General features: G+C 47.7%; 1 protein-coding gene across 2 annotated transcripts in view; it reads left to right on the top strand.

Annotated features, from left to right (window-relative positions):
• The window catches only part of myo10 (myosin X), a 508,428-nt gene that overhangs the window by 364,465 nt on the left and 116,913 nt on the right, over positions 1-27,050 (top strand). For both annotated transcript variants that reach the window (XM_038797136.1, XM_038797137.1), the window contains 3 exons: positions 7,980-8,223; positions 8,357-8,452; positions 11,328-11,421. In XM_038797136.1, the coding sequence (XP_038653064.1) occupies positions 7,980-8,223; positions 8,357-8,452; positions 11,328-11,421 (434 nt within the window). The remainder of the gene's footprint in view (positions 1-7,979; positions 8,224-8,356; positions 8,453-11,327; positions 11,422-27,050) is intronic.

Here is a 27,050-nt window from a genome sequence, read left to right as displayed (position 1 = left end):
CAGACATGGAATCCACTCCCACTCAAGAGTCTTAAACATACAAGATTTTTAACTCCGTGGTGGCAGAGATCAGTTGGAACCAGACTTGCCAACATTTGACTCTTATTAAAATGGTTAAGTCCAGCTCCCTGAGCACAGAAGTAGCTGACTGGTGGGAGTGGAGTCAGCATAGTAGAAGTTGCCAGATGGAACAGATTCTGGCAGTTAGATAACTGGATCGGAGTGACTCTCATGGTACTGAGAGAGTGCTGGAATGTCAGAGGTGCATCTTAGGATAAGCTGTTCTACCAAGGCCTTGTCTGCACTCTCGAATAAATGTTAAAGACCCCATTTAACAATTTGAAGAAGAGCAGAGATGTTCTTAACCTAGGCAATATCATTAAAACAAACCACAATGTTATTTATCATTGCTGTTTCCAGATTTTCATTAATTCAAATTGGCTTCCGTATTTCAATAGATTGTAACAGCAACCATAAAATTTTGAAATGCTTTTGAAGAGAAGTGTCAGTTGGTAACAGTCTCAAGTCAGAGCCAGAAGGTTGTGGATTCAAGTTCTGTTTCTGGACTTTATCCCAAAAATCGAGACTGACACTGTAATGCAATGATGCACTGTGTGTGGTGTTAAACCAAGACATGTCCCCTCACGTGTATGTAAAAGACCACAGGGCATATCTCAAAGAAGAACAGCGGAAATATCTCTGGGAGAATTCCTTGAATCAGCATTATTAAAACAGATTTTCTGCTCATTATCACATTGGAGTTCATGTGACTTTGCTATATGCTGATTGGATCTACATTGCAACAGTGACTACACTTTTCTGAAGTATTTGATTTGCCGTAAAGCACTTTGCCACTATATAAATGCAAGTTTTTTCTGGCGCTGTTCTGAAGATGTGAATCATAAAATAGTTCCAACACAGCCGTTCAGCTGCCATGTCCCTATCAGCTCTCTGCAAGAGCAGTTCATCTGGTGTCTCTGCCCCTGCAATTCCCTGTAGTCATGCAAAGAGCTTTTTCTTCAGATAATCATCCAATTTCCTTCTGGAAATCTTGATTGAATCTGCCTTCCCCACAATAGGCAGTACATTCCAGATCCTAACTAGTCGCTGCCGAATTTCTTTTCCTTATGTAACCACGTAATGCTCCGCATTTGCATTAATCCTAAGGATCCAAACCGCAACATCATGCAGGAGCATTACCCGATCCTGAAACGTGAAGAGTTTTTTATTGATTTGTTTTTATTCAGAATTTTTCAATAATTTTTACAAACCGCTACAAAAAGAAAAACAACAAAAAGAAAACATAACAGTAAAACAGAAAACAAATTAACAATTTAACAAAATAAGCTGGGGTATTTGCCCTTTAAAAATTAAGTCCATCCACTGCCCAAGCCCCCCCCCCCCCCCTCCCTGGTTTGCTGCTGCTGCTGACCTCCACTTAACGTTCCGCGAGAAAGTCAAGGAACGGTTGCCACCACCTGGAGAACCCCTGCAAGGACACTCGCAAGGCAAACTTTATCCTTTCTAACCTGAGAAATCCTGCCATGTCACTGACCCAAGCCTCTACGCTTGGGGGTTTTGCGTCTCTCCACATTAACAAGAGCCGTCTCCGGGCTACCAAGGAGGCAAAGGCCAGAACTCCGGCCTCTTTCAACTCCTGCATTCCCGGATCATCTGATACCCCGAATATCGCAATCCCCCAGCTCGGTTTTACCCGAGTGCCCAAGACATAGCCTTTGCGAAGTCTTTCCAAAATCCTGTAAGTGCCAGGCATGTCCAGAACATCTGGACATGATTAGCCGGGCTCCCTGAGCACCTCACACACCTGTCCTCCACCCCAAAGAACTTACTCATTCTCGTCACTGTCATATGCGCCCAGTGCACCACCTTAAACTGAATAAGGCTAAGCCTGGCGCAAGATGAGGAGAAATTGACCCTATCCAGGGCGTCAGCCCACAGGCCCTCATCCAGCTCCTCACCCAGCTCCTCCTCTCACTTGCCCTTCAGTTCCTCCACCGAGGCCTCCTCCGCCTCCTGCAGCTCCTGGTATATTTCCGATATCTTGCCATCCCCTACCCACATGCCCGAGACCACCCTGTCCTGTATCCTCTGGGCACGAACGCCCGAACCTGCAGGTACCTAAAGGTATTCCCCGGGGGTAGCCCAAATATCTCCTCCAGCACCCTCAGACCAGCAAAAGTCCCGTCAATGAACAAGTCCCCCATCCTTTTGATACCTACCCTGTGCCAACTTAGGAACTATTCTACCGAGAACAAACCTGTGATTATTTCATGTTGGGGCTCAGACTGAAGCCCCTGCCTCCCCCCTGTGCCATCTCCACTGCCCCCAGATCCACAATGCGCCGCCACCACCGGGCTCGTGGTATACCGCGTCGGCGGAAGCGGCAACGGTGCCGTTATCAGTGACCCCCAAGCTAGCATCTTTACAAGATGCCGCTTCCAACCACTTCCATGCCATCCCCTCTCCGTCCACTCCCCATTTCCGAATCATGGATATATTCGCTGCCCAGTAATAGCTGCAAAAATTCGGCATGGGAAGGCACTGGAAGACAAACAAGAACCTGGGGACGTCCGTCATTTTTACAGACTGCACCCTGCCCACCAGGGAAAGCGGTAGCATGTCCCACTTCTTAAAGTCCTCCTCCATCTGATCCACCAGCCGTGCTAAATTGAGCTTGTGCAGGGCATCCCAGCTCTTAGCCACCTGATTGCCCAAGTAGCGAAAGCTACTCTCCACCATCTTAAGCGGTAACTCTTCCAGCCTCTTTTCCTGGCCCCTTGCCTGTATCACAAAGAGCTTGCTTTTTCCAACATTTCAGCTTATACCCCGAAAAGTCTCCAAAATCCCTAAGAATCCGCATGACCTCCCACAGCAGCACCACCAGATCCGCAATATACAGGAGCAGGTCATCCGCATACAGTGAAACGCGATGCTCCCCCCCCCCCCTTTCACCCCCCCCGAACCAGCCCCCTCCAGTTTCTGGACTCCCTCAATGCCTTGGCCAGCGGGCAAACAGCAGGGGGGACAGGGGGCACCCCTGCCTCGTCCCTCGATGTAATCTGAAGTACCCCGACGGCAGCCGGTTCGTCGACCTGAAACGTGAAGAGTTGACCATTGAGATGGCTCATGCCAAATTCTTCACTAAGCTGGACGCCTCCTGGGGCTTTTGGCAAATACAGCTGGACGCGTCCAGTCGCAAGCGTTCTGTCACTACTGCTACAACCGCATGCCTTTCGCCATCATATCTGCCTCCGAAGTGTTTCACCGCATCATGGAGCAGATGATGGAGGGCATCGAGGGGGTGCGAGTGTACGTGGACAACGTGATTATCTGGTCCACAACGCCCCAGGAACACATCGCTCGCCTCAAGCAGATCTTCCAGCGAATTCATGAACATGGTCTCCAGCTCAACGGGGCCAAGTGCTCATTTGGTAAATCGGATAATAAGTTTCTAGGTGACCACATCTTGCAGCAGGGTGTGCGGCCAGATGCCGACAAGGTCTTGGCGATCAATGCCATGAAGACCCCAGAGGACAGGAAGGCGGTCCTCTGCTTCCTCGGGATGGTCAACTTTCTTGGGAAATACATTCCCAATATGGCATACCACACCACGGCCCTCCGCCATCTCATCAAGAAGTCAACGGAATTCCAGTGGCTGCCCACACATGAAGCGGAATGGCATGAGCTGAAGGCAAAGCTCACCACAGCCCCAGTTCCAGCGTTCTTCGACCCAACCAAGGAAACCAAGATATCAACTGATGCAAGCCAGAACGGCATTGGGGCGGTGCTCCTCCAGCGAGATGACTCCTCGTCCTGGGCTCCATGGCGCCCACTGAGCAACGGTATGCCCAGATCGAAAAGGAATGTCTGGGTCTCCTGACAAGAATAGTCAAGTTTCATGACCACGTTTACGGCCTGCCGAAATTCACGGTGGAAATGGACCACAGGCCTCTAGTCCACATAATCCAGAAGGATTTAAATTACATGGCACCTCGGTTACAGCGAATTCTTCTTCTACTCCGCCGCTATGACTTTGAACTTGTCTACACACCAGGCAAAGAGCTGATCATTGCAGATGCCCTAACCCGGTCCATCACCATACCGTGTGAACAAGGTGACTTTATCTACCACATAGAAGCGTAAGTGCAATTGTGTGCCACCAACCTCCCAGCCTCTGATGAACGGGTGCTCCAAATACGTGAGGAAACGGCCAAGGATCCTCTACTGCAGCGTGTGATGCAGCACCTTACCCATGGCTGGCAGAAGGGACAATGTCCCCAATTCTTTAATGTGAAAGACGAGCTGATGGTTGTGGAGGGAATCCTTCTGAAACTCAACAGTATCGGTATTCCCAGAGCATGCAGGCTATGGTGCTGTGGTCACCTTGGAGTCGAGAAATACCAACGCAGAGCTCGCGAGGCGGTTTATTGGCCGGGCATTAACCAGGACATTACCAACACGGTCCTCAACTGCCCCACCTGTCAGAAGTTTCAACTGGCTCAACCCAAGGAAACACTGCAATAGCACGAGATTGTGACTTCTCCGCGGTCCAAAGTAGGTGTAGACCTTTTCCACGCCAAGGGGCGTGACTAGGTACTCCTGGTCGAAAACTTCTCCAATTACCCAGAAGTGGTGAAATTGTCCGACCTCACGTCGAAGGCGGTCATCAAAGCCTGCAAAGAAACGTTTGCCAGGCACGGGATACCACTCACGGTAATTACATGGACAACGGTCCCTGCTTTTACAGCCAGGAATGGTCTGATTTTGCACAGTCCTACAACTTCCGTCATGTTACCTCCAGTCCCCACTACCCGCAATCAAACGGGAAGGCCGAGAAAGGGGTCCATATTATCAAGCGGTTGCTGTGCAAAGCTGCAGACTCAGGCTCCGACTTCAACCTGGCAATGTTGGCATACAGGGCAACCCCACTGTCCACTGGGTTGTCTCCAGCGCAGATGCTCATGAATCGCACTCTGAGGACCACAATTCCAGGCATCCATGTTCCAGACCTTGACCACCTCACGGTTTTACAAAAAATGCAGCAGTCCCGGGCCCAACAGAAGGCCACATATGATGCTCGTGCCACGGATCTACCCGAGCTGGCTCCAGCTGATCATGTTCGCGTCCAGTTGACTGAGGGCAGCTGGTCAGCCACAGCTGTTGTTGTCAAACAAGTTGCCCCAAGGTCTTTCCTTGTCCGCATGACTGATGGCTCCCTGCTATGGCACAACCGACGGGCATTGCGAAGAGTTCCACGCCCACCACCTGACCACTGTGCTCTGCTGGCCATCCCTGCCACAAAGCCACCGATCTGCCAGCAATCCTGCCGGCCCACGCGACCACCGCGATGGCAGAGATCCCACCTATCCACGTGCAGGCGGCTCCTGATCCACCTCTGCGGCAATCGACAAGAATTTGTCGGCCACCACAAAGACTGAATTGTTGACTGAACTTTTGTAAATTTTGTGACTGAACTCATCGATTTAACCTTTGTAAATATTGCTTCGTTTGCCATGTATCTGCACTATCGACACCTTCCCATGTATATACGTTTGTTCAAGCATATATATAGTCAGGCATATATATAAATACGTATCCATACCTCGGTATTTATTTAACTAAAAAAAAAGGGGGAGATGTCATAATATCCACTCATGTTTACAATGAGATGCAGACAGGCAGTGATTGACACATAGGATGACCAGTAAGCACACAGCACAGTACAGCCAATCACCAAACAGGACACTACCACTATAAAGCCAGAGGGCACTAGGTTTCCCGCTCTCTCTGCACCCAGCCACTGAGACTGTCAGAGTCCACGAGCTAGCAAGTGCAAACACCATGCGGTAGCTACTAAGTCTGGTCAGGCAAGGTCACCAGTCAGATCAGTATAGTGTCGACCCACAGCTGAATATGTATAGCAGTTCTATAGTTGATAAAACAGTGTTGGATCTTCTCCAGTGTTTCTAACTTCCCTGCATCGAGTGCAGTCCACATCGAACCAACCTGCCTAACACATCAACACTCACATTTCATGATTGAATTAGAAAAATACTTTGGTTGAGGTTAACCCTTGTTTTACATAGTTTCATCATAAATTCCTTCCTTTTGTACTTTTTTACTTCTGTGTTAATAAAGCTCTGGAGCCCTTATGTTTTACTAATCACATTCTCAACCTACCCTGTCACCTTTAATGATTTGTGCACATATATCCCTAAGTCCATCGACTTCTGCACTCGCTTTTGAATTGAATCCATTATTGTATATTGTCTGTGCTTATTTTTCATACTGTATCACTTTACCCTGCTCTGCATTCAATTTCATCTGCCTCTGGTGCATCCATTCTACCAACCTGTGTATCGCCTTTTGAACTTTAACAACTATCCTCACGGTTCACAACACTGCCAAGTTTTGTGTCGTCCACAATCTTCAAATTATGCCAGTATACAAAAGTCTTAATATGTATCAAGAAAACACTGAATTCTGGAGAACCCAACAATATGCCTTCCTCTGGTCTGTAAAAACTACTCTTACTTTCTGTCACTTGGCTAATTTCATATCTGTCCTGCTACTTATTTTTAATCCATGAGCTCAAACTTTGCTGACAAGCCTGTTATGTGGCACTTACCATGTACACCACATTGGCAGCTTTGCCTTCACCCAGTCTCCCATTACCTCATGACAATTTCAGGCACGTTAGTTAAACACAATTTTCCCTTAATAAATTTATGCTGGCTTTCCTTATTTAATCTGCATTTGCCCAAGTGACTGCTTATTTTGTCCCACATTATTCTTTCTAAAAGCTTCTCCACCACTTGGAGTTAAATCTACTGACCTGCAGTTGCTGGACTTGTTGCATCTAAGGAGAACCATGAACTTATGGCCACTGCCTCTGCAATATTCACCTTACTGCCTTAGTGTCCTTAAATGTAATCTTTCAGGTCCTGGTAATATTACCAGCTTCAAGTACAGCCAGCCTATCTAGTACCTCCTTTATCAGCTTTTAGCCTATCCAGTGTCTCAACCATTTTCTCTTTCATTAGGACTTGGGCAACATCTTCATCCTTGGTAAAGATGGATGCAAAGCACTCATTTATTAGCTGAACCTTGCCAACTGCCTCCATGTAGGAATCCCCATTTACATCCATAATCGGCACCACTCCTCACCGCCCCTGCCCCCCCCCCCCCCCCCCCCCCCCCACCCCCACCGTCTCTGAATGCCTGTAGAAGACTTTATTCTCTTTTATGTAACCTGTCAATCTCTAAGATCACAAGTTCATAAGAAATAAGTGCACGAGTAAACTATTTGGCCCATCAAGCTGCTCCTCATTGCATAAGATCATGGCTGATCTAATTGTGACCCTAACTCCACATTCCTGTCTGCCCTCGATAATCCTTGACTACATGCTATGGCTAGAACGGTAGCATTGTGGATAGCACAATTGCTTCACAGCTCCAGGGTCCCAGGTTCGATTCTGGCTTGGATCACTGTCTGTGCGGAGTCTGCACATCCTCCCCGTGTGTGCGCGAGTTTCCTCTGGGTGCTCCTGTTTCATCCCACAGTCCAAAGATGTGCAGGTTAGGTGGATTCGCCATGATAAATTGCCCTTGATAAATTGCCCTTAGTGTCCAAAATTGCCCTTAGTGTTGGGTGGGGTTACTGGGTTATGGGTTATGGGGATAGGGTGGAGGTGTCGACCTTGGGTAGGGTGCAGACTCGATGGGCCGAATGGCCTCCTTCTGCACTGTAAATTCTATGAAACACGTCATCTTCATTTTGCTTTATTTAACTAATTAGGTTTCTTATTCAGAAATATTACTTAACAATTTTCTGTATTTTTTTTATTCATTCATGGGATGTGGGTATCGCTGGCTGAGCCAGCATTTGTTGGTTTACCCCTAATTTGGGTCAACTCCTTCGCAAAGACACTCAAAACTTTTGTGCATTTGTTTCTTAGGAGGCCTGATGAATACGTGGAAACGCCGATGGTGTGTTTTAAAAGATGAAACATTCATGTGGTTCCGTTCAAAACAAGAAGCCTTGAAGCTGGGCTGGTTGCACAAGAAAGGTGGCGGCACATCAACCTTATCAAGACGCAACTGGAAAAGACGCTGGTTTGTTCTGAGAGAAAGCAAACTAATGTATTTTGAGAATGACAGTGAAGAAAAGTTAAAAGGAACCATCGATATCAGATCTGCGAGGTAATCTTCACTTTAATGAAGTCACGCTGTTAAAGCTGCTTGGTATTAATGTACAGCAACTGACCTTGTTAGACTTGTTTTTCTGTACAGGAATTGTGTTAAAACAATTCTGTTTATCTGTTTTCATTATTAGGGAGATTATTGATGACACTGGCAAAGAGAATGGCATTAATATAATAATAGAAGATCGCATCTTCTACCTTATTGCTGAGACAGCGGAAGATGCCAGGTAATTGTTTTGTTGTTAGATTCAATTAGAATTGATCAACTGTTTTATTTATTCATTCATGGTATATGAGTGTTATTGGCAATGTCAGCATTTATTCTCCATCGCTAAGTGCCCTTGAAAAGGTGGTGATGAGCTGTTGTCTTGAAATGCAGCAGCCTCTGTAGTCTGGATATACCCACGGTGCTGTTGAGGAGGGATTTCCAGTGTTTTGACCTAGAGACAGTGAAGGCATGACCATATAACTCCAAGCAGAAGGAGTGTTGTTCTCTGTAGACCAAAGGAATCTGATAAAAGCTTGGATACTTTATCTGAATGCCCAGAAAGTCCCCACCGGGCAGGAGGGTCAGGTCCTATTTTCTCAACTCTCAAATGAACAAAAAAAGAACGCATCGAAGACACTCTGAAGCTTTGCTTGAAGAACAGCAATAATGACTGGGAGGAGCTTGCTACCAATCGTTCAAAGCAGCAACAACTTGTCCATCAAGCAGCACTATGCCCAAGGATCTGCGGGGTGAGAATCCGGTTTAGTCACTTAAAGACCCCTGACAGAAACTTGTGATTGTGAATAGACGTTATCCTCGAATGCTGCCACCACCAACAAGGACAAGATTACAACAGGTTTGAATAAAGTGGACAAGGAAAATCTGTTCCTGCTGATTGATAGTACAAGGACAGAGGGCACGGATTTAAGATTTTGGACAAGAGATGCAGAAGTAATGTGAGAAAAATGTTTCCCATATTGGGTGTTCATAGTAGTTGTATGAAATTAAAAGTTTCCAAGACCCCCAGATCCCACAGTTAAGGTCCATTGGTTGACTGGGTGAGGGCATTAGCACAGCTGTGGGGAATGTGCCTGTATACATGCAGAGTAGGCAGATTCTGATATGTCAGCAGATGCTGGGGCTGGTTTAGCACATGGGGCTAAATAGCTGGCTTTTAAATCAGACCAAGGCAGGTCAGCAGCACGGTTCAGTTCCCGTACCAGCCTCCCCGAACAGGCGCCGGAATGTGGTGACTAGGGGCTTTTCAGAGTAACTTCATTGAAGCCTACTTGTGACAATAAGCAATTTTCATTTTCATTTCATTCAGATAACACTGATTTGATATCAATGCAGCTATTCCTGACCTTGCAGCTGAAACTAACGTCTGGAAGGAGTACTGTTCCACATTCAGAAGGCATCTCCAGAGACTCTGCCTGATCTGCTGAATATTTACAGCATTTTATCTTTTGATTTACAAGTTTGCATAAACATCACAATCCCCGGTCCCAGTTTTGGGGTGATCCAAATTAGCCCCCTAAACATAATCCTTGACACAGTGGTGGGCACTCTCTCCTTATCCCAGATCTTGAGCCAGACTTATATTATGGCGCCATACTGTGGGCTACTTCTTGGAGGAGCCATTTAGATGTGATCTGCGTCCACTCGGCTGCACATAAAGTTCTATGGCATCATTTGAAGCAGTGTAGAAATATTCTCCCAAAAAAGACGGATTGGCAAGCAAAGGTAATTGGAAATGTGTTAGCATATATTTGTCACTGAATTGAATGGGCCAAAGGATTTCTTTCAAACTTTTTGTGACTTAGAATATGACAAGTCAACAAAGGGCTGATGCACAAGATTTGAGAATGTGTCTTTTTTTGAGGAAAGCGGTTTCATGGCAAAAAGCTTGTCTAACTGTAGCCGGGATACTCCGGCCTGGAGGCTAAGTGCTGACATTAGGAGCAGGACCCGGTATATGAGTCTCTCCCCTTCACCATGCTAATTGGTGCATGGGGAAGAGCTATTTTGCCCACAATGCAATTCCTGCTCCCCGATCCCCTGCTGAGAAGTTGGGGCATTTACCCACCCCCCGACCACCAAGGGAATTGTAGGTTCCTCCCTTCCCCCAAAGCATGCATGAATGAGGGTGACCCGACCACCACCCCTCAGAAGAGGACCCCCATCAGAGAACCCCCCGCCCCAATAACTTACTTTTCTCAGCAGAAAGCATTTACCTCCTTTTGATGTGGTGAGGAGCTGTCAGTAATAGCAAGAGTGTTTATTAACATTGTTGTAGCATAAAAGCAGGGTAATTGAGATGCATTCAAGCGAGAAGGGAAAGGAAAATAATCAAACCCCCTAAACAGCTGTGTAGGAACCAGTAAAACTGTGAATCACTGGCAAGTGAAAGGTATTGCTGTGTGAAATTGAATGGATGATTTCCATTTCAAAGGCTATCGAGGGATTTGAAGCCTTTTCAAGTGTACTTGGCTTTCAAGGAAGCATCTGACACCTGTAACAGCTGCTGGTTAGGGAAGGTTAAGTGAAAATACAATGATTTCTCACTCTACTGCCTTGCCTGCTATCCAGTTTTCCGGCAGAGGTGACTGATGGGGGGTCTCTAATGGAGGGGTTGGTGGTAGAGAAGGGGTCAGGACACTCTCATGTGTGCGTGCTGTGGTGGAGGTGGGAGGGCCTTCCGAAGGACATTGGGTGGCACCTCGGGTATGCACTGACCCCATTGACCCACCTCGGGGTCCACCGTGTCAGGGTCGCACTTGGGCAAACCTGCACCAAAGCCCACCTGTAGAATTTCCCACTGTTGGTGTCTGTGCATAACCGTGATTGTGGGAGGAGGGGGCTCGGTGTGGTGGATGCATTGGGCTATTAATCAAATCGAAATGGATGCACCGGGGCAGTAAACCCGTTTTTCCATTCACAATCCATTTTCCACCCAATCAGGAATCCCGATCGAAGCGGCGTTGAGTGCAGAATTCCAGCTTCTGTGTATAATTTTTGAACAAATTTTTAAAAACCTAAAGAAGTTATATACGCGAGAGCAAAAACTGCTTTTAGGTATCATTGTTACATCTCTATCACTACTTGTATTGCAGCCAGTGGTTTAGCGTCCTCAGCCAAGTTCTAGGATCAACTGAACAAGAGATTGGAGAAATGCATGATGAGCAAGCAAACCCACAAAATGCAGTGGTGAGTTCTCTGTTCTTCTCTGTCATTGATGGGAAAAAGGATTTTATTTTGGCAGCGTTTGTTAAAAGGATAGGTGATGTAGCACAAAGGAGCTGGGCTAGATTCTCCATCAGTATGATCCCTCCATGTTACCGGCAGTACACTCACCTCCGCAGTTTTCCTGACTGCGTGGGAGTGCCCACAATGGGAAATGCCATTGGTTGAGGGGACAGAGGATCCCACTGCCGGCGGGGGAGTGCCGCACCAGAAAACGGGTGCGGCGGGACGGAGAATCCCACCCATTACCTTTCTATCCGTGACTTCACATTGTATTTGTAAAATACTGCACTACTTTAAAGAGCAAAACATTCTCTTGTCACTTTATTTAGTAATTACATCAGTCTCCTTGTGAAGTTTGCCTTTGGTTAGTTTTTTTAAGCCAAATTGTGGATCTGATCTAAAAGAACACACGCTTAATTTTATTATGACTCTGCAGCAGGCAAGTGATCAGAGGATTCCCTAAGCGTCTTGAATGTTCTTTCACACTCTTTTGGAAGAGCATGGAAAGTTTATAGAATCATAGATTAATGACAGCACAGAAGAAGTCCATTTGGCCTGTCATGTCTATACTGTTCTCCGCAGGAACAATTCACCTATTGCCACTGACCCATCTAGTCCCATAGCCGTGCAAACTTTCCTTGTCAAATAATGAACAAATTCCCTTTTGAATGCCATGATTGAATTTGTCTCCACCTTGCAATCCACACCCTAGCCACCTGCTGCATAAAAAAGGTTTTATTCATGCCATCATTTGCCAATTAACGTAGATTTCTTTCCTCTGGTTCTCAATCCTTCCACCAACGGGAACAATGTCTCTCTATCTACCATGTCAGCATCCTTCGTGATTTTGAATATCTTTATCAAATCACCTCTCAACCGTCCCTTCTCCAAGGCCAATGGTGCTAACGTCTCCAATCATTCTACGTAACTGAAGTTCCTTATCTTGGGAACATTCTCATGAATCTTTTCTGCACCTTCTCTGATGCCTTCTTGTCGTTCCAAAAGTGTGGTGTCCAGAACTGGACACAATACTTCAGTTGAGGCTGAACCAACATTTTATACAGGATATCATAAATTCCTTGCTTTTGTATTTTATGCCCCTATTTATTGTTCTCCGCAGGAACAATTCACCTATTTAGGGCAGCACGGTAGCATTGTGGATAGCGCAATTTGCTTCATGGCTCCAGGGTGCCAGGTTCGATTCCCGCTTGGGTCACTGTCTGTGCGGAGTCTGCACATCCTCCCCGTGTGTGCGTGGGTTTCCTCCGGGTGCTCCGGTTTCCTCCCACAGTCCAAAGATGTGCAGATTAGGTGGATTGGCCATGATAAATTGCCCTTAGTGGGGATAGGGTGGTGGTGTGGATCTTGGGTAGGGTGCTCTTTCCAAGAGTCGGTGCAGACTCGATGGGCCGAATGGCCTCCTTCTGCACTGTAAATTCTATGACTCTATTGCCACTGACCCATCTAGTCAATGCAAAAGCATTGTCCAGCATCTCTGACTTTGTCTATATAAATGTTTCTGGAACATACCTCTCCATTCACCTGAGGAAGGAGCTGCGCTCCAAAAGCTTGTGTTTGAAACATAGAACATAGAATGATACAGCGCAGTACAGGCCCTTCGGCCCTCGATGTTGCACCGACATGGAAAAAATCTAAAGGCCATCTAACCTACACTATGCCCTTATCATCCATATGCTTATCCAATAAATTTTTAAATGCCCTCAATGTTGGCGTGTTCACTACTGTTGCAGGTAGGGCATTCCACGGCCTCACCACTCTTTGCGTAAAAAACCCACCTCTGACCTCTGTCCTATATCTATTACCCCTCAATTTAAGGCTATGTCCCCTCGTGCTAGCCACCTCCATCCGCGGGAGAAGGCTCTCGCTGTCCACCCGATCTAACCCTCTGATCATTTTGTATGCCTCTATTAAGTCACCTCTTAACCTTCTTCTCTCTAACGAAAACAACCTCAAGTCCATCAGCCTTTCCTCATAAGATTTTCCCTCCATACCAGGCAACATCCTGGTAAATCTCCTCTGCACCCGTTCCAAAGCTTCCACGTCCTTCCTATAATGAGGCGACCAGAACTGTACGCAATACTCCAAATGCGGCCGTACTAGAGTTTTGTACAACTGCAACATGACCTCATGGCTCCGGAACTCAATCCCTCTACCAATAAAGGCCAACACACCATAGGCCTTCTTCACAACCCTATCAACCTGGGTGGCAACTTTCAGGGATCTATGTACATAGACACCGAGATCCCTCTGCTCATCCACACTACCAAGAATTTTACCATTAGCCAAATATTCCGCATTCCTGTTATTCTTTCCAAAGTGAATCACCTCACACTTCTCCACATTAAACTCCATTTGCCACCTCTCAGCCCAGCTCTGCAGCTTATCTATGTCCCTCTGTAACCTGCAACATCCTTCCGCACTGTCTACAACTCCACCGACTTTAGTGTCGTCTGCAAATTTACTCACCCATCCTTCTGCGCCCTCCTCTAGGTCATTTATAAAAATGACAAACAGCAACGGCCCCAGAACAGATCCTTGTGGTACGCCACTCGTAACTGAACTCCATTCTGAACATTTCCCATCAACTACCACTCTCTGTCTTCTTTCAACTAGCCAATTTCTGATCCACATCTCTAAATCGCCCTCAATCCCCAGCCTCCGTATTTTCTGCAATAGCCGACCGTGGGGAACCTTATCAAACGCTTTACTGAAATCCATATACACCACATCAACTGCTCTACCCTCGTCTACCTGTTCAGTCACCTTCTCAAAGAACTCGATAAGGTTTGTGAGGCATGACCTACCCTTCACAAAACCATGCTGACTGTCCCTAATCATATTATTCCTATCTAGATGATTATAAATCGTATCTTTTATAATCCTCTCCAAGACTTTACCCACCACAGACGTTAGGCTCACCGGCCTATAGTTACCGGGGTTATCTCTACTCCCCTTCTTGAACAAAGGGACCACATTTGCTATCCTCCAGTCGTCTGGCACTATTCCTGTAGCCAATGATGACATAAAAATCAAAGCCAAAGGCTCAGCAATCTCTTCCCTGGCTTCCCAGAGAATCCTAGGATAAATCCCATCCGGCCCCGGCGACTTATCTATTTTCACCTTGTCCAGAATTGCCAACACTTCTTCCCTACGCACCTCAATGCCATCTATTCTAATAGCCTGGGTCTCAGCATTCACCTCCACAATATTATCTTTTTCTTGAGTGAATACTGACGACAAGTATTCATTTAGTATCTCGCTTATCTCCTCAGCCTCCACACACAACTTCCCACCACTGTCCTTGACTGGCCCTACTCTTACCCTAGTCATTCTTTTATTCCTGACATACCTATAGAAAGCTTTTGGGTTTTCCTTGATCCTACCTGCCAAAGACTTCTCATGTCCCCTCCTTGCTCGTCTCAGCTCTCTCTTTAGATCCTTCCTCGCTTCCTTGTAACTATCAAGCGCCCCAACTGAAACTTCACGCCTCATCTTCACATAGGCCTCCTTCTTCCTCTTAACAAGAGATTCCACTTCTTTGGTAAACCACGGTTCCCTCGCTCGTCCCCTTCCTCCCTGCCTGACTGGTACGTACTTATCAAGAACATGCAATAGCTGTTCCTTGAACAAGCTCCACATATCCAGTGTGCCCAACCCTTGCAGCCTACTTCTCCAACCAACACATCCTAAGTCATGTCTAATGGCATCATAATTGCCCTTCCCCCAGCTATAACTCTTGCCCTGCGGGGTATACTTATCCCTTTCCATCACTAACGTAAAGGTCACCGAATTGTGGTCACTGTTTCCAAAGTGCTCACCTACCTCCAGATCTAACACCTGGCCTGGTTCATTACCCAAAACCAAATCCAATATGGCCTCGCCTCTTGTTGGCCTGTCAACATATTGTGTCAGGAAACCCTCCTGCACACATTGTACAAAGAACGACCCATCTAATGTACTCGAACTATATCTTTTCCAGTCAATATTTGGAAAGTTAAAGTCTCCCATAACAACTACCCTGTTACTTTCGCTCTTTTCCAGAATCATCTTCGCCATCCTTTCCTCTACATCCCTAGAACTATTAGGTGGCCTATAGAAAACTCCCAACAGGGTGACCTCTCCTTTCCTGTTTCTAACCTCAGCCCATACTACCTCAGAAGAAGAGTCCCCATCTAGCATCCTTTCCGCCACCGTAATACTGTCCTTGACTAGTAGCGCCACACCTCCCCCTCTTTTGCCCCCTTCTCTGAGCTTACTAAAACACCTAAACCCCGGAACCTGCAACAACCATTCCTGTCCCTGCTCTATCCATGTCTCTGAAATGGCCACAACGTCGAAGTCCCAGGTACCCACCCATGCTGCCAGTTCCCCTACCTTATTTCGTATACTCCTGGCATTGAAGTAGACACACTTCAAACCACCTACCTGAACACTGGCACCCTCCTGCGAAGTCAAATCTGTGCTCCTGACCTCTATACTCTCAATCTCCCGTACCCCAAAACTACAATCCAGGTTCCCATGCCCCTGCTGAATTAGTTTAAACCCCCCCCAAAGAGCACTAACAAATCTCCCCCCCAGGATATTGGTGCCCCTCAGGTTCAGATGTAGACCATCCTGTCTATAGAGGTCCCACCTTCCCCAGAAAGAGCCCCAGTTATCCAGAAATCTGAATCCCTCCCGGGATTGTCACTTGCCAACAGCCTCTCCACAAACCACCTTCAACTTAGGCTGACCGCACTGCACGTTTGCAAATTTCCCCAGAACAGCTGATCAGTAGCTCTGCTCTGCTGCCCTCTGCTGGATGATTGCCTTCACTCAAACTCCTCGGGTCTCCTTCGCAGATTCACCTTCAACTTAGGCTGACCGCACTGCACGTATGCAAATTTCCCCAGAACAGCTGACCAGTAGCTCTGCTCCTCTGCCCTCTGCTGGAGAAACAAACCTGTTAGACTTTAACCTGGTGTTGTAAGACTTCTTCCTATTTATAAAGTACAAGTTCTCTACACTTTGTGAATTGTTCTCTCAACTACCTGGCCACCTTCCATGATTTGTGCACAGGCCGGCACCCCCTTCATTTTTCATTGTCTCTCCACTTTCTTTCTCCCAAAATGAATTACATCGCACTTGTCAGCATTAACTTTTAGCTGCCGTTTGCCTGCCCAGTTCGCCAACCTATCTTATGTCCTTTCACGTTTAACACTATTCTCTGTTATTTCCTGTCACTCGGCCAATTTTATCTCCATGTTACTACTGTGCCCTTTATTCCATGAGTTGCAACTTTGCTGACAAATCTGTTGTGCGACACTTATCAAATGCCTTTTGGAAGTCCATGTACAGTATATTTAGTACTATTACCCTCATCAATTTCTGATGCCTCATCATAACCCCACGCAACTTAGTTAAACACAACCTCCCCTTAACAAATCCACGCTGGCTTTCCTTAATTAACCTGCATTTGGCCAAGTGACTATTAACTTTGTCTTAAATCAACATTTCTAAAAGTTTCCACCACCAAGGTTAAACTGTAGTCGCTGGGCTTATCTTGAAACCCTTTTTAGAACAAGGGTGCAACATTTACAGTTCTCCAAACTATCTCTGTATCCAAGGAGGATTGGAAATTATGGCCAATTCCTCAATTTCTATCCTCACTTCCCAGAGTATTCTTGGGTGCATCTCATCCGGTGCTGGTGTCTTACCAAATGTAAGTACAGTAGAACGATCGAATATCACTTCCTTATCAATTTTAAGGAAATCAAATGCCTGAATTACATCCGCTTGCACTGTGACCTGAGCAACATATTCTTCCTTGGTAAAGGCAGAGGCTTTTTAGAGACTATTTATTTGGTACCTCAACTATTCCCCGTGCCTCCTTCTGTCAATCCCCGTTTTGCTTCCTAATTGACTTCACTCCTCATCATGCCATACTTGGCTAAGAGGGAATCTGCTAAATTTGAATCTGTATGTGTTAAATTTGAATCTGTGTTAAATTACTAGTTATAAATAACTGGTTAGTCAACAATTAATTAATTAATTAGAGTTAGAAATGGGGTTTCGTGCGATGCAATGCTTCAATTGCCAGATGTGGGACATCTGTGCTTCTGGGCAACTACATCCGCAAGAAATCCACCCATTGCAGCTCCTCACAGACTGCATGGATCAGTTGGAGAGGCAGTTGGATGCATTTAGAAGCATGCAGGCAGCGGAGAGCATCATAGGCAGGAGTTTTAGAGTCACACCCAAAGAGCAGGCAGATTGATATGGGGCCATTGGAAAGGGCAGGCAGTCAGTGCAGGAATTTAGCACCCCCCCCCCATACCATCTTGGATTCTGTTGTGGGGGAGGGCTCAGCAGGGGGAAAAAACCAAAGCCAGAACAGTGGCACTACAATTACCTCTGTTGCTCAGCTAGGGAGGGCAAAGTGCAAGAGAGCGATTACAAGGGACTTTAGAGTAAGGGGCACAGATAGGCTCTTCTGTGTACATGAAAGAGACCCCAGGATGGCATGTTGCCTCCCTGGTGCCAGCGTCAAGGATATCTCTGAAGGTACTAACGACATAGGCAGGAAGAATGATGAGGTCCTACAGAAGGAGTTCAGGGAGTTGGGCAGTAAGCTAATAAGCAGGACCTCCAGGGTTGTAATCTCAGGATTACTCCCTGTGCCACGTGCCAGTGAGACTAGAAATAGGAGGATAGTGCAGCTAAACTGGTGGTGTAGGAGGGATGGTTTCAGATTTCTGGACCATTGGGATCTCTTTCAGGGTAGGTGTGACCTGTACAAGATGGACGGGTTGCATCTAAACTGGAGGGGGGCCAATATCCTGGCTGGGAGGTTTGCTAGCCAAGTATGGTAAGATGAGGAGTGAAGTCAATTAGGAAGCAAACTGGGGATTGACAGAAGGAGGCACGGGGAATAGTTGAGGTACCAAATAAATAGTCTCTAAAAAGCCTCTGCCTTTACCAAGGAAGAATATGTTGCTCAGGTCACAGTGCAAGCGGATGTAATTCAGGCATTTGATTTCCTTAAGGAAGTGGTATTGGATCGTTCTACTGTACTTAAATTTGGTAAGACACCAGAACCGGATGAGATGCAGCCACTCGGGAGAATTTAAACTAGTATGGCAGGGGGGCCGGAACCAGAATGTGAGCTTAGAAGGTGTAACAACTGAAGGGGAAATAGAGAACAAAAATAAGAGAACAACATCTCCCTGTCTGCTCAAGGGCAATGGTCTGAAGTGCATTTGTTTCAATGCCAGAAGTAAAATAGTCCAACTCAAGAAGGGGCAGTACTGGATCTGGTATTGGGGAATGAGCCTGGACAGGTGGCTGAGGTTTCAGTAGGGGAACATTTTGGGAGTAATGACCACAATTCCATAGGTTTTAGGGTAGTTCTGGACAGGGATGAGGGTAACCCTCGCGTGAAGGTGCTAAACTGAGGAAAGGCAAATTACGATAACATTGGACAGGAATGAAAGAATTTGGATTGTGTGCGGCTGTTGGAAGATAAATCAACATCGGAAATCTGGGTAGAGCTCAAGAACAGGAAGGGGGCAGTCACAATGTTGGGGGTTTATTACAGGCCCCCCCATCTGCCAGTGAGAGATAGATGAGCAGATGGGGAGAGAGATTTTGGATAGGTGCTAAAGTAACAGGTTGTTGTGGTAAGAGATTTTAACTTCTCCTATATTGACTGGGACTCTCTTAGTGCTAGGGGCTTGGATGGGGTAGAGTTTACAAGGTGTATCAGGAAGGCTTCTTGATGCAATATGTAGATAGTCCAACTCGAGAAGGGGCAGTACTGGATCTGGTATTGGGGATCTGGTGGCTGAGGTTTCAGTAGGGGAACATTTTGGGAGCAATGACCACAATTCCATAAGTTTTAGGGTAGTTCTGGACAGGGATGAGGGTAACCCTTGTGTGAAGGTGCTAAACTGAGGAAAGGCAAATTACGATAACATTAGACAGGAATTGAAGAATTTGGATTGTGTGCAGCTGTTGGAAGATAAATCAACATCGGACATGTGGGAGTCTTTCAAGTTGATTCGGATTCAGAAAAGTCACGTTCCTGAGAGAACGAAGGATAAGTATGAAAGGTTATGGAGCCTTGGATATCGAGGGATATTGTGAACCGAGTCAAAATGAGGCTGTTGTACGGTCTTGAAGGGTGGGAACAGTCAAAACCCTTGAGTATATAGAAAGTAGGAAGGTATTTAGGCGGGAAATTAGGAGGACTAGGAGGGGTCATGAAAAGTCCTGTGCAAGGAGGATTAAGGTGAATCCCAAAGCTTTTTATTCATATGTAAGAAGCACGAGGGTGGCCAGGAAAAGGATTGGACGACTTAAGGACAGTGGGGAGAATCTATGTGTTGAGCTGGAGGAAATGGATGAGGTACCAAATGAATACTTTGCATCAGTATTCACCAAAGAAAAGGGCCTGGTTTCTCCGGTCTTTGACGCCGAAATCACGTTCGGCGAACGGATGGAGAATCCAAGTTTACGAAAGAATCGTGGGCGCCAATGCTTTTGCGATGCTCTGCCCCTTTCAAAGTGGCGTATTCGGAGAGTACGCCACGCCACGTATCGGCGGCCTCGGGACATTGCCTTAGGCCCGCCCCCCGATGCTCCGCCCCTGACCAGCCGAGTTCCCAACGACATGGGTCTCTCATGGTCTCACCTGTTGGGGACTCGGCGTGGTGGCTTTGGACTCAGTCCAGTGCCGCCAAAGTCGGGGGAGGGCTGATCTGTGGGCAGGGGGGACATTATTCGGTGCTGGGGGCATTGTCGGGAGGTGGTCCAGGGCGTGCAAGACAGCCTAAGGGGGGGACTACTTCGCGGGCCGGGTGCTCCACGCTGCCGTCCTTCTAACCCCCAGCAAAACGGGGAATAGGTGGCCGTTTTGCGTCAGTTTTTCTGGCCTAAAACGCCACCATTCCCACGCCAGTGTGGGGACATAGCCCCAGAATCGGAGAATCCAGCCCAAGGACTTGGTGGAAGAGGATTCTTGGGTGGGGTGTGTGGATAGTCTGGGACATGTTGACATCAAAAAGGAGGAGGTATTGGAAAATTTTTTAAGGTAGTAAGGTACATATGTCTCCTGGGCCGGATTGGATTTACCCAGAATACTGAGGGAAACAAGAGAGGAAATTTCTGGGGCCTTGACTGATATCTTTATACCCTCATTGGCTACAGGTGAGGTCCCAGAGGGCTGGCGAATAGCTAATGTGGTACCGCTGTTTAAGAAAGTAGCAGGGATAATCCAGGAAACTATAGGCTGTTGAGCTTCATGTCGGTAGTAGGTAAATTATTAGAGTGAATTCTCAGGGACAAGGATTTATACCCATTTGGAAACAAATGGACTCATTAGCAATAGACAGCATGGTTTTGTGAAGGGGAGGTCGTGCCTCACTAACTTGATCAAATTTTTTGAGGAGGTGACAAAGATGATTGATGAGGGGGATGTTGTTCACATGGACTTCAGTAAAGCCTTCGACAAGGTGCCTCATGGCAGTCTAGTACATGAGGTGAAGTCAGACGTGAGGTGACAAGATGGATACAGAACTGGCTCAGTCACAGATGGCAAAAGGTAGCAGTAGATGGATGTTTCTCTGAATGGAAGGTTTTGACTAGTGGTGTTCCACAGGGATCTGTGTTGGGGCCTCTGTTGTTTGTAGTATACATAAACGATTTGGAGGAAAATGTAGCGGGTCTGATTAGTAAGTTTGTGGATGACACCAAGGTTGGTGGAGTGGCAGATAGTGTCGAGGATTGTCAGAGGACATAGATAATTTGGAGACTTGGGCAGAGAAATGGCAAGTGGAGTTTAATCCAGGCAAATGTGAGGTAATGCATTTTGGTATGTCTATCAGAGGAGGGGAGGACTTCCGGTGGGGTTTGCGAGTGGGTCGGCCGCCTCGAGAGGAGCTCCCATTGGTTCCCCCCCCCCCCCGGTTATTGTCGGCTTTGGGGCCGTCCTGGGCGTCAAGTGGGGCCGGTTTGAAAACCGGTGAGGAACCCCGCGCGGGAGGCTGGAGCTGAGACATCGGGTCCAGTGTGCGCGGTGGTCGGAGCAGCGGGGGGGAGCCAAACAGAGGTCGATGCGGCAGGCCTGAAGCCAGGGTGATGTAGGTGAGATGTCCCAGATCGGGTGGCTCCCACCTAGAATGTTGTAAGAAGACTGAAGTCTGGTCCCAGGGGAATTCTTGAGGAATACAAAAAAGAAGAGAAAGAAGTTTGAAAGAAACTTTGTGAAAGTTTTTATCCTTTTTTTGAAGGCCAAATTTTTTGGTTTTTCTATTTTTAAAAAAAATTAAAGAAGGAAAGGGGGAAAAATAATAAGTCGTTAAAGAATGTGAAAAGCAGTGTTGAAGATGGGAGGAAATGCGGGTTCGCTGTTGAGTGAGAGGAACAGCAAAAGCGCTGACAAGATGGCGGATGCCGGACCGCATGGTGGGGCCGCACTAGAGGTGGAGAAGATGACCGAGGTGATGGCGGTGGAGCTGAAAAAGCAGTTTGCGAGGCACATGAAGGCTTTGAGGAAGGAGATGGCGGTCACATTGAATTCATTGGTGGAGCGCCCCGATGGGAGTTGCTGTGGCAAAGACATCGGCTGAGGTGAGAGAGCAGGGCGAGAAGATGAAAGAAGTGGAGGGGGCCGTGTTGCAGCACAGAGACCACTTCACCTCGATGGGGGAACGAGCTGCAGAGGATGGTGGAGGTCAACAGAGGACTCCGAGCATAGCTCGAGGACTTGGAAAACCGCTCGAGGCGGCACAATCTGAGAATTGTGGGCTTGCCCGAACGGACAGAGGGCCCAAGACCAACAGAGTACTTCACTAAGAAGTTAGCGGAGTTGATGGGGGAGGGTGAGAACCCCTCCCGACGAGCTGTACCGGGCTCAACGGTCATTAAGGCCGAAGCCCAAAGTGAATGAGTCGCCAATAGCAGTAATTATCTGCTTCCATAAGTACTGCATGAAGGAGAAGGTGTTAAACTGGGCGAAGCAGAAGCTCGAGGTGCAGTGGGATGGTGCTGGAGTTCGGATCTACCAGGACTTGACGGTGGAGTTGGCAAAAAGACGAGCGACGTTCAGGCAAGTGAAGGCGGCACTGTACAAAAATGGATTTGGTATGGTGTACCCGGCGAAGCTGAGGGTGACGTATGATGCCAAAGACTTTTATTTTGAGACAGTCGAGGCGGCTGAGACGTTCGTGAGGGCAGAAGGCTTGAGACAGATGTGAGGAGCGGAGCTGGAAGAGAGACTGTGGACTGTGATTGGGGAGCTGGAAAATGTATAAATGCTGTAACTTTCTTTTCATTGACATGTATTGTAATTTACTTCACTTCATTACATAGAACACTACAGCGCAGTACGGGCCCTTCGGCCCTCAATGTTGCGCCGACCTGTGAAACCATCTGAAGCCTATCTGACCTAGACTATTCCATTTTCATCCATATGTCTATCCAGTGACCACTTAAATGCCCTTAAAGTTGGCGAGTCTACTACTATTGCAGGCAGGGCGTTCCACACCCCTACTACTCTCTGAGTAAAGAAACTGCCTCTGATATCTGTCCTATATCTATCACCCCTCAATTTAAAGGTATGTCCCCTCGTGTTGGTCATCACCATCCGAGGAAAAAGACTCTCACTGTCCACCCTATCTAACCCTCTGTTACATAGTTCAAGTTAACGGTTGGGTTGATTGGCATTCTGTGTTGCGACGGTTATATCTTATTTTAGTGAATTGTATGGGTTGTATTGTTGTTTTAGTTTTTTCTTTCTCTGGGACTGGGTTTAGCATGTCGGGGGGAGCCACCCCCGGTAGCTAACTAAAGTCGGCTAGTGAACGGAGGTGAGAGGAGGGCTGCGGACATTGGAGCCTGGTTGGCAGGTTTTGATGGGCCTATGAGGCAAGCAGGGGGGGGGGGGGGGGGGGGGGGGGGAAGAGGGATTGATGCTGGGAGATGTTTTTTCCAGAGGAAATGTAGGGGGGGGATTCGATGTTAATAATGGATAGGGCCGGGTCAGGCTCATGGGGCAGGACCCGGTGGTATGATGATGGTGGATAAGAAGGGTGGGGGGGGGGGGGGGGGGAATGAGAGACCCCCAGTTAGGATAGTCACATGGAACGTGAGGGGGTTAGGAGGTCCGGTCAAGAGGTCAAGGGTGCTTGCGCATCTTAAAAGTTTGAAAGCCGATGTGGCAATGCTGCAGGAGACTCACTTGTGGGTGAAGGACCAGGTGAGACTTAAAAAGGGCTGGGTTAGTCAGGTGTTTCACTCTGGATTTGACGGAAGGGCTCTAGGGGTAGCGGTAATGGTTGGCAAAAGAGAACGCTTCCAGACCGAGAAGGTGGTGGCAGATCAGGGGGGGTAGATATGTGATTGTGACAGGAGTGCTGGAGGGGAGATTAGTGGCGCTGGTAAGTATATACGGTCCCAATTGGGACGATGTGGGATTCGCAATGAAGGTGCTTGGGGCCATCCCCGACTTGGGGACACATGAACTGATAGTGGGGCGGGGACAGGAATTTGGAGACAAGGTAGGACAGGTCACCACCGTGCTCGCTGGCCCCATCGGGGGGGGCGAAGGCGTTGGCTGGGCTAATGGTGGAAATGGGAGGGGTGGACCCTTGGAGGTTTCTGCACCTGAGGGAACGGAAGTACTCCTTTTTCTCAGCAGTCCATAAGATATACTCACGGATTGACTTTCCCGTCCTGGGGAAAGCTTTGCTGGCTGGGGTTAAGGGGTCGGAATACTCGGTAATTGCAGTGTCAGATCATGGTCCACATTGGGTGGTAATGGTGCTGGAGAAGGGGGTAGCACAGAGGCTGGGGTGGAAATTAGATGTGGGACTTTTGGGGGACCAAGATTTCTGTGACAAAATTGAAAAGGTAATTGAGGAATATGTAGGTTTCAACTGTACAGGTGAGGTGTCGAAGGCAGTTGTCTGGGAGGCTCTAAAGGTGATCTCGTTTAAGGCCAGGGTGGACAAAAAGGAGAGGTTGGAGCGGCAGAGGGTAATGGATGAGATGTTGGAGGTAGATAGGAGATATGCAGAAGATGGGGGACCCAGCGAAGTTGGAAAAGAGGAAGGAACTACAGGCGAGCTTTGACCGACTATCTACCAAGAAGGCGGTGTGCCAACTGAGACGTGCAAGGGGTGCAGTTTACGAACATGGAGATAAGGCATGTTAGCAGGTCAGCTCCGGAGGGAGGCAGCGGTAAAGGGAATTGTTCAGGTGAGGGACAGGGCAGGGAAGTTGGTGGTGGCTCCGGATCTGATCAACAAGGTCTTCAAGGAATTTTATGAGAGGTTGTACAGGTCAGAGCCCCCTGGGGGAGACCGGGAGATGCAAGATTTTCTAGATGGGTTGAAGTACCCGAGGTAAGGGGAGGGGGCCAGGGCTACATTAGAAGGAGCGATAGTGGAGCGGGAGCATGGTGGTTAGCATCAATGCTTCACAGCTCCAGGGTCCCAGGTTCGATTCCCGGCTGGGTCACTGTCTGTGTGGAGTCTGCACGTCCTCCCCGTGTGTGCGTGGGTTTCCTCCGGGTGTTCCGGTTTCCTCCCACAGTCCAAAGATGTGCGGGTTAGGTGGATTGGCCATGCTAAATTGCCCGTAGTGTAAGGTTAATGGGGGGATTGTTGGGTTACGGGTTACGTGGGTTTAAGTAGGGTGATCATTGCTCGGCACAACATCGAGGGCCGAAGGGCCTGTTCTGTGCTGTACTGTTCTATGTTCAAAGGATGCGATTGGGAGGCTGCAGTCGGGGAAGGTGGCAGGGCCGGATGGGTTTCCGGTGGAATATTATAAAAAATTCAAGGGTAAGCTGCCACTCCGGATAGTGGGGATGTTTGAAGAGGTGATAGTGAAGCAGGTGTTGCCACAAACTTTGGGGCAGATTTCCCTGTTGCTAAAAGAAAAAGATAAGGACCCGACGGAGTGTGGGTCATATAGGTCCAAATTACTTCTGAATGTGGACGCAAAAGTATTGGCGAAGGTACTGGCGGGTAGGCTAGAGGAGTGCCTCCCGAAGCTGATAGGTGAAGATCAGACGGGGTTCGTGAGAGGAAGGCAGATCTTTTCAAACGTTAGAAGGGTATTGAATGCCGTTATGGCACCAGCGGAGGGGAAGGAAACAGAGGTGGTTGTGGCATTGGACGCTGAGAAGGCGTTTGACCGGATCGAATCGAGGTACTTGATGGCAGTTCTGGAACGGTTTGGGATTGGACGAAGATTTGTAAACTCGTTAAAGCTACTTTATCAGGAGCCGAGGGCGAGTGTCCGCACAAATAACATCAGTTTGAGATACTTTTCTCTCCATGGTGGGACTAAGTAGGGATGTCCCATGTCCCCCCTGCTGTTTGCACTCATGATTGAGCCATTGGCCATCGCATTAAGAAGTTCGGGGGTATGGAAAGGAATAGTGCGGGGGTGGATAGAGCATAGGGTGTCCTTGTATGCCGATGACATGCTGTTATACGTGTCAGAACCGAGTGTGTCGACAGGGGGAATATTGGAGCTGCTTCGAGTGTTTGGGTCTTTCTCTGGTACAAACTAAATCCAGACAAGACTGAGTATTTTGTGGTGTCGCGGCCAGGTCTGGGGGCAGAGGTGGGGGGGGGGGGGGGGGGGGGCTGCCTTTCCGTAGGGCAGGGACTCACTTTAGGTACCTGGGGGTGCAGGTTGCCTGGGAGGGGGGGGGGGTGGGGGGAGAGGCGGCGGGGGGGGGGGGTTGCGCAGGTACAGCATTTCTAGTTTGGTGGGGAGAGTGAAGGCAAGGTGGGATGGTCTCCCTCTGTCACTGGCGGATCGTGCCCAGGCGGTTAAAATGAACGTGTTGCCGCAATTTCTGTTTATTTTTCAATGCCTGCCAATTTTCCTGCCAAAGGCTTTTTTCAGAGAGATTGAGGGAAGGATTACTTTGTTCATATGGGGAGGGAAGATGGCCAGAGTTGGAAAGGTGCTGCTACAGAGGGGAACGTATGCAGGGAGCTTGGGTCTTCCGAACCTGATGTATTAGTACTGGACAGCGAATGTGGAGAAGGTGCGGAGCTGGGTCAGAGGGGTTGACTCCTAGTCGTTGATTGACTAAATCTAGTTGCTAAATCTACAAAATGCAAAATAAATATTACTGGCTTTATCCCAGATCTTAAGATCCATGGCCACAATGTCGTTAAAATCCCTGGCCAAAGGTAGGGTTACTATCGGTTGTGCTGGTGTCCTTCTGTACTTCCTACAAACCTCAGAGCGATCACTAACCTGTTCTATTAGCTTAGTATAGTTTGCATCTCTTACCCCTGCGTCCTTTAATACATTTTTCAGCCTCTGGAGGAGACGGATGCGCAAATTTCCTAAGTGGTTTTAATACAAGCGTTTTATCAGCTATAAGTCCCATTTTCAATTGCCATGAACACATCCATAACAACTGTACTTGAAATATTATTTGTCAGAAATGGAATACAATAGTGTTACGACTGTGTAAATTGTAAGTCCACTGTCTTTCCAAAAACGGTTACCTTGTCCTGTTCCATATCCAGTTTCAGGTGTGCTTTCTTCATCGACGGGTC

The sequence above is a fragment of the Scyliorhinus canicula genome, chromosome 5, assembly GCF_902713615.1.
Source record: "Scyliorhinus canicula chromosome 5, sScyCan1.1, whole genome shotgun sequence".
Taxonomy (NCBI): domain Eukaryota; kingdom Metazoa; phylum Chordata; class Chondrichthyes; order Carcharhiniformes; family Scyliorhinidae; genus Scyliorhinus; species Scyliorhinus canicula.
The sequence above is the reverse complement of the archived record's forward strand: the minus strand, read 5'-3'. Positions and strand labels throughout refer to the sequence as shown.